Source organism: Pithys albifrons, chromosome Z (assembly GCF_047495875.1).
Source record: "Pithys albifrons albifrons isolate INPA30051 chromosome Z, PitAlb_v1, whole genome shotgun sequence".
NCBI lineage: Eukaryota > Metazoa > Chordata > Aves > Passeriformes > Thamnophilidae > Pithys > Pithys albifrons.
The window spans coordinates 26,609,116-26,621,208 of NC_092497.1; the positions used below are offsets into that span (position 1 = coordinate 26,609,116).

General features: G+C 44.4%; 2 protein-coding genes across 7 annotated transcripts in view; one reads left to right on the plus strand and one right to left on the minus strand.

Moving 5' to 3' along the window:
- POLK (DNA polymerase kappa) overlaps positions 1–4,271 on the minus strand; it is a 44,337-nt gene extending 40,066 nt beyond the window's left edge. For 2 of the 4 annotated variants that reach the window (XM_071580133.1, XM_071580136.1), the window contains exons 1-2: positions 4,090–4,263; positions 3,629–3,761 (exon numbers count right to left, since the gene is read on the minus strand). The gene's annotated coding sequence lies outside the window, so the exon portion shown is untranslated. Of the gene's footprint in view, positions 1–3,628; positions 3,976–4,089 lie in introns of those variants that run through there. The other 2 variants (XM_071580135.1, XM_071580134.1) reach the window with 2 other exon arrangements.
- A 153-nt stretch (positions 4,272–4,424) lies between these two features.
- CERT1 (ceramide transporter 1) overlaps positions 4,425–12,093 on the plus strand; it is a 78,389-nt gene continuing 70,720 nt past the window's right edge. The window contains exons 1-2 of one of the 3 annotated variants that reach the window (XM_071580532.1): positions 4,425–4,802; positions 8,337–8,471. In XM_071580532.1, coding sequence (XP_071436633.1) covers positions 4,707–4,802; positions 8,337–8,471 — 231 coding nt within the window. In that variant the 5' untranslated portion in view covers positions 4,425–4,706. The remainder of the gene's footprint in view (positions 4,803–8,336; positions 8,472–12,093) is intronic. The other 2 variants (XM_071580531.1, XM_071580533.1) reach the window with 2 other exon arrangements.

Sequence of the window (12,093 nt, forward strand, 5' to 3'; positions counted from 1 at the left end):
GCTGTTCTTGGCTCGATGGGCCCATGATGCCTCGGGCCATCAGGGCAGAGATGCCACTTATAAATGGGCACGAGACCGAGGGGTGGATTTAACCATGGACATTATCTCTCAGGTTATCCACGACTGCGAGACATGTGCTGCCATTAAGCAGGCTAAGAGAGTGAAGCCCCTGTGGTATGGTGGACGCTGGGATAAGTATAAGTACGGGGAGGCCTGGCAGGTTGACTACATCACACTGCCACAGACCCGCCAAGGCAAGCGCTATGTGCTCACCATGGTGGAAGCAACCACAGGGTGGCTGGAGACACACCCAGTGCCTCACGCCACTGCTCGGAACACCATCCTAGGCCTGGAAAAACAAGTGCTGTGGCGACATGGCACCCCAGAACGAATTGAGTCAGATAATGGAACTCATTTCAAAAACAGCTTAGTTGCTACCTGGGTGAGAGAACATGGCATTGAGTGGGTGTATCATATCCCCTACCATGCACCAGCTGCCGGGAAAGTTGAGCGGTGTAATGGACTGTTGAAAACCACTTTGAAGGCGTTGGGTGGAGGGACTTTCAAACACTGGGATCAACACTTAGCAAAGGCTACATGGCTAGTCAACACTAGAGGCTCTGTCAATCGAGCCGGCCCTGCCCAATCAGAACCCCTTCACACTGTAGATGGAGACAAAGTCCCTGTAATACACCTGAGAGGTATGCTAGGGAAAACAGTCTGGATCAACCCTGCCTCAGGCAAAGGCAAACCCATTCGTGGGGTTGTCTTTGCTCAAGGATCTGGTTCCACCTGGTGGGTGATGCAGGATGATGGAGAGACACGATGTGTACCTCAAGGGGAACTTATCTCTGGGTAAACGACTCATATTGCTGTATTTGTAAACACTTAATTATTTGAAAGAAAATTTAAGTTTAATGTAGAGTATCGGCATGGAAGAGAATTTAGGGGTGGATAATGTTGTAGTTTGGGATTATTATGTAAATTCTCTCCCCGGCCACTTAACTGCCCAGGCCAGCGGTTAACAAAAGAAGCAGTTAACTGTGATCACTGGGGTGGGGGCAGGTTTGTCTCTTTTGGTTTTTTTTTGGATATTCTCCTCAGTCTTGGCTCGGCGGAACGGGGGAGTGGGGGCTCCAAGGAGGCAGGCTGCCCTGCTGGTTACTGCTGGGGTTTTCCCTGGCTGTCTTGCCGCTGCCTACTTCGGACTATTTTTTTTTTTCCTGCCGTGCTGCTGCCTGCCTTGGATTTGCTGCTGGTTGCTCGTACCTTCCTGCTTCTTGGACGGGGAACACAGGGGAAGAGACTGAGTCCATCTGAAAGCCCACTGCTCGTCTGTTTCGCTGGAGAGGGACTGAAACTCACTCTGCAGCCAGCTGGGCTGTGACAAGGACACTTAAGTATAACCCTTTTCTCCCGGAGGAAAACCTGCTGGGTTTTGTTCTTGTTTTTTTTTTTTTTTTTTCTCTTATGGTGTTGGGGAAGTGGGTTGCACTAGTCTGTTTACATATATATATATATAGCAGTTATCCTTCTTGTATTAAAATTCCTTTTCTTAAATTTGATAAAGAGTGGTGTGATTATTGTGGAGGAGGCCCCTCCCCTGCTTGTGGGTAAAACATTTTGGTTTTTCCCCTCAAACCGAGACAATATAGTAGTGATGACTGCTTAAAAAACTTACAATGAACACCCTGAAACAGAAGGTCTGATAGTGGAAAAACCATACACAAAAAGGGAGAAGAAAAAAAAAGATATTTATAAAGTTACCCACTTCACAGTGCTTGTTACGACTGATAACCTCAGAAGTAAAACTCAACCCTCCATTTTTGCATTATAAACAATGTATCAGCAATACAGAACAAAATTACCTGTTCTGCTGCTCTAAGTTGATGACTCCACTTCAAAGAGTAATTTGTAAGCTTGTAGCCATCTGAAGGCACTGGAAGGGGTACAGACTGCGGATGCGGGCACTTGCAATGAAAGAACACAGGGAGCAATCAAGTGCAAAAAAAGAAGTCCAGTGAAAAGGCTCAGAAGGAGGTAGAGAGGAGTGAGTGCATCAGCACATTAGTTTGATCTCCACTTCCCATGCTTTGGTTTGCACCCGTGACTGGTCTTTGAGAAGGAAAACCAGATTCCTTTCTATCCATACTGAACGGGAAGACTGTGCTTCCAGAGCACACCTGCCACATGACAGTTGTTAGTGTGGGTGACCTTGATGGGATCAGACCACTGCAGTGCAAGGAAACACCTCTCAAAGCATTCATAGGAAGAACTTCAAGTCCTCAGCACTAAATCTTTGCTTTACAAATTGACTCCCACTACACCACGCACTAATATTGATATGGCCTGATTTCATTAAGAGCAACAGACAGCACATCATATTTCAAAAAGATGGTTAGAACATTAGAAAAAACGAGGTAATTTACACAAGGTATTCACAATCCAAATACAGCTGCTGGAGGAACATAAGCTGGTGACAGTATGGAAAAAATAAGACATATTAGGAGCATGTAACTGATGTAAAAAAAAATCTGAGCTATCACAGGCAATGCATTATATGAAACGTTGAAAATTAAAACCTTTTAGCATCCAGCATTTTTTCATTTGCAGTTTGGCTAAAAAACGCTAGCCAGAAATTAAAAATCAAAACAAATATTCTCTCTGCAGAGGATGAATATGTTTGTTGAACAATCGAAAAAACCCCTCCCTAGGCATTTTTATTTTTTAACACCTGACAGCTATGCCAGTGTCCTGGGGGTGGGGGGAGGGAAAAGCAAGCAGGCTACTTCTGTAAGTCAGTGAATAATCTCAGACCGAAAGCATGACAGGAATGGCTGTGTACACGTCACTGCCACTGCCAGAAGGATTTGCTCAGACATGTCTCTTCTCCTTCTCTGGATCAGGCTGGAGAAAGAAGTTCATTCGGAGTTTAACAGGGAAAACAGGACTGGCTTTACAGGTGACACCAGTTAACTTCAACAATGTATTGCAGAGAAGAACTATAAATTATTCTCATACATACCAACATTTACAAAACTTAGCCACTCTGCTTGCTTGTCAAATACACTACATTGCAACTGACACCAAGAAGAAATAACTCTGCTTAGTTTCTTTCCAAATAGATGGTTAACCAAAGAGCACAGATTTTCAGCAATGTTTTGTATATTAGAAAATTGTCTAAAGTAGCATCCAGAGTAAATTCCTGTAGAAGTTTGTTCTGTGCATTACAGAAATATTACGATGTCTGTGACTGTCATTTATTTCTAATTGTTTAGGACAATGATGCTGCTTTATGAATCACTCTTAGCACTGCATTCATTGTAAATATCCCTACACCTGAGACCTAACTCAGGCACAAAAATTATTTAAATTTTAGCCGCTACATATAGAGAATGTGTGTAAGTAGCTCTGTGAATGTTTTTTTTCTTTAAATTTGAAACCCTCAATGGAAACTTTCAAAAGTATACATTATTATTTGTCACAAGGAAGTCAGTGAAAAGAGCATTGCTCTTGCGATATAATCAGAAGTGTATTTTCTAAAACTGAAATTGCCTCAACCAACATCATTTAACACACTTTCTCCCCACCCAAAAAATCCCGAGAAAGGAGGTAAGTTAGTACGAACCTTAAGTCCTTCCCAACTCACTGTATCTGCCCATAAGGCATGAAGTGACAGGTTCAATAGCGGGGTTCTTTCCCGTTCTGTAAATACTCCTCTGTCCATAAACACGGACGAATGCACGTATCTCAGAACAAGCCTGAAGGAAGAAATCACAGTTTCGTTCCCTGAACTGCGAAAGCAGCTTCATAAATGCTGTTCGGACACCTGCAGTTCCTCAGCTGCTGCTGCCGAGCGCTGACCCATCACAGTCCGCGGTCTGCCCATCCCATCCCTCTGGGCATCACCGGGAAGCAGAACCGCACGGATCCCGCCCTCCGCCACGTTTCACTGGGAGCCGGCAGCACTTCCCAGCCCTTCCCGCCGACTCCACCATCTCTGATTAGGGAAAAGTTTGGCACTCAAACCCCCCACCCCCAGGACTCCCGCCAGCTCGAGGCGAGGACGACGAGGCTACATCTCCTCACCCTAAAAAGCAAGCACAGGCAGAGAGACGCTTCGCCTCGCTGAAGATAAAGCAAAAGACATGGCCCCGAGCAGCAGTGCCGCGCTCGGGCGCGGAGCTGCCCTCACCGGGGGCGCTGAGGCGAGACCCACCGGCGCTGCCACAGCCGCAGGAACGACGACACCAACATGGCGTCCGCCTGCCGGCGGGAGTGAGACTACACTTCCCAGCATGCCCTGCGGCACCAACGGTCACCAACGGTGCCCAAGCTGCCGGTCCCGTGGGGCTGGACTACAGCTCCCGTGGGGCACCGCGCGGCCCGGCCTGCGGGGCGGGACTGTCACTCATCCACCCGAGATGGCGGCGGCGGCGGCGGCGCGCTGAGCGGGCGCGCGCTCGCCCCTCCCTGCCGGTGCTGTGGCCGCGGCCGCGGGCGGGGACTGCGGGGCCGCGCCGGGGGAGCCGCTCACCGAGCCTGGGCGCCCGCTGGCCGCGGGCAGGGACGGGCGGCACTCGGCGGCACCCTCTCGGGGACAGTCCGGCGCTCCCGTCCCTTCGGCAGGACAAGGAGGAGGCTGCTGTGGGCGAGGGCCGCTCCGGCTCTTTCCCGGCTCGGCGGTGGCTGCGGCTCCGGTCTCCATGTCGGACAACCAGAGCTGGCATTCTTCCGGCTCCGAGGAGGACCCCGAGACCGAGCTCGGGCTGCCCATTGAGCTCTGCGGGGTGCTCAGCAAGGTAAGCCGCCTCTGTCCGCAGCCCGGCGCCCCCCGCCTCGTTCCCAGCCCTGTCAGCCGCCGATCGGGCCGAGGGGCCGGGCGGGGGGGGGCGGCTCCGCGGGCGGCGCTGGCACGGCCGGAGCAAGGCAGGCACCACCTGACGGCGGGGCTGCTGCCAGGCACAGCCGCGCCGGCTCCGGGCCCCGCCGCCCCCCGCGCCCGAGGCAGCCCGGCCTTTCCACCGGGGGCCAGCCCGGCCCGTCCCCTCCCCGGGGGGGCCAGCCCGGCCCGTCCCCTCCCCGGGGGGGCCAGCCCGGCCCGTCCCCTCCCCGGGGGGGCCAGCCCGGCCCGTCCCCTCCCCGGGGGGGCCAGCCCGGCCCGTCCCCTCCCCGGGGGGGCCAGCCCGGCCCGTCCCCTCCCCGGGGGGGCCAGCCCGGCCCGTCCCCTCCCCGGGGGGGCCAGCCCGGCCCGTCCCCTCCCCGGGGGGGCCAGCCCGGCCCTTCCCCTCCCCGGGGGGGCCAGCCCGGCCCGTCTCTTCCCCGGGGGGCCGCCCGGCCCTTCCCCTCACCCGGGGGGCCGCCCGGCCCGGCCCTTCCCGGGGAGCAGCCGCCGGCGCTCCGGGAGCGCTCCCCGCGCCTGGGTGTCACGGCGCCCCGGGAGAGGACACGGCGTTCAGAGCAAGGATCGAAACAGGGCGATGAAACACTTCTGTAGCAAGAGATAACGGGAGGAGCGGAAAAGGAAAATGGCCCTACGGCTTGTTTCCCCTTTTTAAAATAGCCATAGTTCTTCTCTCTTTTATCGGTGAAAGTAAGGTGATATCCAAGTAGGTGTAGGGTGGTCCTGGGAAATGTTATTTTTAGAAGTACTTTGAAGTTGAATACTAAATTACTAAGTTTGAACACGATTTTTTTTAATTACAGAAAGTATAGTCAGGATAATTTTGAAATCTGTTTAGAATTAAAGCACTATGTTTTGAATTTTTTTTTCCCTGCCCTACACAGTAAGGTTGGGCACAAGCCAACGTAGGAGGTACAGGTTACAGAGATCTTAAACTGGTTCTGAATGCGGAGAAAATAGCCATAACTGAGCTCACACTGCTTGTTGTGAGCTACCCTCTGATCTGCTTCCATCCTGAAAATGGATATGGATGGATATACTTCCATCCTTCCAGAGATAAGAGGAATGGTTAGGAGTGACAAAGGATCTCTGCTTTCATTTGTAAGATCTTATCTAATAGTGGATGGTGGAGGGAGGGTTGAGAGGGCTGTGAGGTGGTGTTGGAGTAGCTACAATATGATATTTTGGTTGGTGTAGTTTTGCTGTTTTGTTTGGGTTTTTTTTCATTGCAAAATTTTCCTGTGGTAAGATAGTTCCTTCATTAGAAGGGATGTAATCTGTGGGACGTAATTAATTTTTATGTTAGCAAATCAAAGATGAAGTCCAGATTATGTTTCTCACTGGCATTAAGAGGTGAAGCCTTGGCTTCAGGCATTCTGTAGCTTAGGTATGTGCAAACTTTTTGCTTTTTTTGGATGAATATGTTGAGTGTAGCAAACACAGTCTTTACTGTGAGAAATTTAATCTGAATAGTCAAGTGTGGTGAAACCTGTTGCAGTGAGTATGTTTGAGGAATGAGGTTGCCTTTTGTTAGTTGATACCTCCGTAATAATTGAGACAAACGAATTGAAAAGAAATGGTATCATGCCAAACTTTCTACTAAACAAATACCTATTTTTGATAACTTACTGAATATAATTAAGTTTGCTGTGGGTTTAGTAGTGTTTTGGTAGTTCTGCTCATCAGTAAAGAGAAAAGCTTTGAAGGAAATGGAGTAATTTGGTAAGAGAAACTTGTTAGAAGTACTTCCTGCTGGTCTTTTGAAATGTTTCAATACTCTAGGCTTCTTTTCCATTTTATTTCCTGCTAACAATTTTTAGGTGGATACAGAAAAAGACCTTCAGTGTGAAAGACTCTTTCTTAAAGCCCAAGAATCTAGATGCTTGGAAGAACAATGGTCTTTTCTCATCCAAAACTTTGTGCCTGCCCAAATATTCTTTAAGGAGTCTCTTAATTTATGGCACATTTGGATTGCAACAGCAGGTGGAGATTGACTGCTATATTTGTCTCTCTTTTTCAAAGAAGGAAAGGTGCCTTTCTCTTGCTTTTCTGCCCAAGACAACTTTGAACTCTGCCTTTCACCTCTTGGGAGGAGTTGGGAACATGAGAGAGAGGAAAGAGGAAGGCAGGAGATAACATACCTCCATGACCACTTGTGCTATTGGTTACTGAGTATGGCTGAGGCTTTCTTTAAGTAATGGTGAACTGAGCAATTGGATGTATTAAGAGATGAAAAAGGGCTTTGTATTTGGAAAGCAAGTTAAGCTCTTGCCTACATTTGAAAATTGTTAGAATTTGCTCAGCTATACATTTTTTCCTTATTACGAGAGTTAACATGTAGTTATGGAATATGTGTTAACTAAGGAGTGTAGTACAATATGGAAATAAGATGATTAGTTGACTTTCTCCCTCTTAATTTTTATATTACAGAATGATGAATAATGGTTAGACTTGACTGCTAATGAGAGCTTACTTCTCTGAGCTTTTTCTTAAATAAGATTTGTCATCATCAAAGAAATGCTAGTCTGATAAGGTTGTTTTCAAAGCTTCTGTTTCTGTTTTTGTCAAATTTACAGTATTTTTACTGTGATTGAAGACTAAGCACCAGTGTATTGTCAGCATTATAGGATAGTACTGATTTTCTATCTGTGATATGATTTTACAAAGTGCAGTTGGGAAGATGTTGCAAATACAAGATTAATAATCAGAACTTTTAGTTACTTCTCACTGGCTCTCTCTAGAATTAATCCAGAATTTGTTCCTGGAATATCGGTTTTATTCCATGTGTGATGTGGAGTCTCTAGAAAAATCTGACCAGCAAAAGCATGACTGGATGTCTGCTGATAAACAAATGTCTTCTTAGTGAAAGTGATTAGAATTAAAACCTAAAGTAGTATCTATGGGCAATATTAAACTGATAAAAAACTGATTCCTCTAGGGACTACAATAGTTATTTAAAGTATCATGGGACAATGCATGTTTGTATTTATATGAAGAGAGCTTTATGTGGCATTTTATATAAAATACCTTACTTCAAGTTCCACTTAAGTCTTTTAGGCCTAAGTCCTGATTTAAATCAGATGTCTAAACTCTCCTTAGTAGTTAATACTTGATTTTTTCCCCCTTCCCTGCTTTTTTTAATTTGTGTTATCAGTATGCTTATTACCTTTACTGTAACTGGCTTTGGTAGTGCAGCTGCAGTCAAAACATCTGTCATCTTGTAGGCCTTTTGAAACAACCAAGTTTTTGTACCTTTATGAGTTTGTAAAATTATTCTAGGAGCTCTGAGAAGGAAAAAAGCTCTCAATTGGGAGTAAAGTGTAAAAATAAGTTGCTTTTTACTGCAGGTGCTCAAAAGCCTGAAAAATACCCATCATGATTATTTTTGTTGTTCTCTCTTTATTAGCTGATCTTTGAAAATTTTTTTTTACAGTGGACCAACTACATTCATGGGTGGCAGGATCGGTGGGTAGTTCTGAAAAGCAACACACTCAGTTATTACAAGTCTGAAGATGAAACGGAGTATGGCTGCAGAGGCTCTATCTGTCTGAGCAAGGCTGTGATTACAGTAAGTACTATTTCATTATTGCTGTCATTTCATGTTTTGAGGCATTATATGTTTGTATCTGGTGAAAGCAAACACAGATATGGCCAATTCTCTCAGTGATCTACTTATGACACTTTGTGGTATCAGTGGAGCTCTGTGGAGCAGGGCAAGAAGTTCCTAATAAGCAAACAACCTGTTCTCATTTGTGGCTTCACTAAGCAGCTTTTTGTTTCTTATGTTAGAGGGTTTTGTGGGTAGAGATACTGTTTGCCTCTAAAGGCTGCTAAGATTTTTCCAGGAGTCATCCTAAGACCCCAGACCAATTTCCCAGAGGAACTACCATCCTTCACTATCTTTGCACTAGAGAGGGTAGAGAGGGTACCTTCACTATCTTTGTGCTAGAGAGGGTAGCAGTTCTTGCAGTGTACTTTCTGAATAGAATATTACTCTGTAGAATGTTTCCAAAAGAAAGTGTTCTTCTACATGCTCCCTTTGAAAAAGTTTGTGTTGCTGCTTTTGTCTAATGCTAAAAGAAGGTTCAGAATACACTAAGAATAGAGAGCCTACATATAAATGAGCACAAGTCTTATGAGGAGCGGCTGAGGTAGCTGGAGTTGTTTAGCCTGGAGAAAAGGAGGCTCAGGGAGTACCTTCCTGTCCTCTGCAACTACCTGAAAGGAGGTGACAGCCAGGTGACCTTTGGTCTAGCTGCCAGCTAACAAGTTACAGGACAAAGTGAATGGCCTGAAGTTGTGCTAGGGGAGGTTTAGATTAGATATTAGAAAAATCTTTTTTCAGAGAAGGTATTATAAAACATTGGAACAGAGTGCCCAGGGAAGTGGTGGAGTCACCATCAATGGAAGTGTTAAAAAGCCCCCCTGTGGATGTGGCACTTTAGGACATGGTTTGATGGTGAATGTGGAGGTTGCTCTGGGTTGATTGTTGGACATGGCGATATTAGAGGTCTTTTACAATCTTTACTATTGTGTGAAATCTTATAAAGATGAATTGGCCTTAGAAAGTAAAGAAATAAAATCTTCTTTTTTGGCTTTCGGAATTATGATATGCATTATGACTAATTCTTGTCAAAAAGCTTGCTGTAGTTTTTCTGCAATACCATTAAATAGTCAGTCCAGTCATGTTACTTGGGGTAAAAACAGCCAAACATCTATGTAGCACACAAGTTCTACAGTAGTAGTGTTAAATCTTAGGATTTATGTTCTTATCCCACCAAATATGTGGGGGTTTTTAAAACTGAATTAAAGATGACCAAAAAAAGTATTCTTTCTTAGTAATAATCAGCTCAACTAGGATTTTATTAAAGATATCTTTGTTTAAAAAAAAAAAGGAAAAAAGACTGGATTGGTTGCATCAACCGGATGCATTTTGGAAAAATGCTTGTGAAGGAAAGGAGGTTCTTACATTTACAGGTATTACAGTCATCTAAAAATTAAAACAGATCACCTAATGTATTTAAAACTATTTTTAAAAGGCTTAAACTTTTTAACCTTGCTCAAGAAGTGACTTAATCAGGAATTCATCACGCACAACAACAGTCTCTAGGAGTTCTGACTTGGGTGTACTTTTGGCAGTCTGTTAATCCTCTGATCAGAACTTCCAACAAGCCTCTCATCAGCAGGAGGCTTAGCGTGCCAACCAGGCAGAGACGGGAAGTTTTGGACAAGGATATGGACCAAAGGATGTCTGAAATCACACTGTGGAGCATATCTCTGCCGTCTGTGGTGGTGGCATGAGAGGTAGCAGTGATACTGCCCTTGGTGCTGGAATGTTTTGATACATTGCAGTTTGTAAGGGGAAGTGGGGACCATGTCTTCTGGCTAGCAAGTTTGTAACACAGGTAATGGTTCCTGTTCTGCCTGGCACTGATACATGTGGTAACTTGGAGTTGAATTGTTGCATTTAGTTTTCAGTTCCTGAAATTCTTGAGTACATTGAGAAAGAATTAAAAGTGGCCATAATTCTGGAAGTTAATCTGATATTTTAGTTGTTCCATTTTCATTCAAGCTCATGCTTTATGAGTGGTATTTGACAGTTTATTTGGTTAATTACAATTCAAATAGCATTCCCTGAAAGCTAGTAAGTTCCTGTTAATGATTTCTAGTTGAAATTATTGTTGTATAAATTTTAGAGGTTCAGGAATACTATTGGATCATTTCATGTCTCTGGGATATAGAAATATACTTTTGAAACAGCCCTGCACTTATTCTGTCTCTTTGATTTTCAGATTTTATACTTCTAAACCAGAGTTTTAGCGTGAATGCTTCTAGTTTGACAGTTGTTTCGTAGCCAAATGCTTTCAATTGAAAATTGATTATGCTCAAAGGTAGATGTTTAAAATATTCTTCCTGAGGCAGATAGCTAATGTTTACTTCTGTGTCCTTGTAATGTTTTTACTAACTAGAAGCTTTCTAGCGTGGATTTAAATGCATAGGAGAACACCAAACTGGTAAAGTAAGTGTTGAGATGATAATTGCTGTCAGTGGAACCTACTCTTTACTGTATGGCTTGTGATTACTTTGGTAAGGAGGGGAAATCACATTTCTTACTGGTTTAATGTTCAGTTGTGCTAATTTGATGTAGTTGGGATCTTAATCTTTAATATTTTTCAACCATCTTTCACTATACTGTAAGTTCAGTTTCCCTTGATCTTGCTGATCCAGAATCAGGCATGGTAACTACTTCTGCCCTAACCTGGTGTATTTCAGTAAGTTTTCCTTTGGTGTGATGTGGGACAGGAGTGACAGGAGATGGTGTCGACTGCACTAATGTTTCAGTGTAGGAGAAGGTGGTTGGAGTTCCATGAAGCTTTCTTTTAGGCACTCAGGTTAGGTGTGCATGTTTGAAGCCAGTGGGGAATGTAATGATTTTTCGTGCATAATCAATTCTACTACTGTTATAGAATGTCCTCCTCTTGTTGACATGTAAGCATAAATTTGGAAAGCTGCTGTCCTTGAGTAGTCTTACCATACTTTCAGCAGTGATGATCAGTCTAATTCTAAGTCATAATATAATTGAGATGTGAATGTTGTATGTGGAAACCCAGAGTTGCTTCTGCTCATTTCATCCTTTGTATTGCATTGGTTAGGGGCTTGATAGATAATTCTTCAGGAATATTTTGTAAGATGGTCATCTCTCCCCTTTATTTAATGAAAGACTAGTTAAATTAGCTTTTTCAGATGTTTCAAGTGCAGAATTGTATTGTCATATCACCAGAACAGGTATGATCTTGTGTCAGTAGTCTTTAATTTAATGGAAAATATTGGATATATTTGGACTACTGGGTCTGAAAAGAGGTGATTTTTCTGGAATAGAGGACTAAAGGGTGAATATTTATTTACTCATTGGATTACATCAAGTAATGAACTGTGACCTCCACTTCAGACACTCTTGCAGAAAGGCCAGCACTAATTTAATCATGACAGTAATTTATGTTAATAGCTTCTCAAATACTCTTATAGGTTCTTATCAACCAAGTGTTTATCTGGTTAGGTCTAGGGTTTTTCCAGAAAAGATTTGCCTAGTCAGGGTAGCTCTTCTGCATGGACCCACATGGATGATTGTGAAAAATGCTTAGAGAAGTGTCATACTTAATAGATTTTAAGAATGCCATGTGTGAACTCTG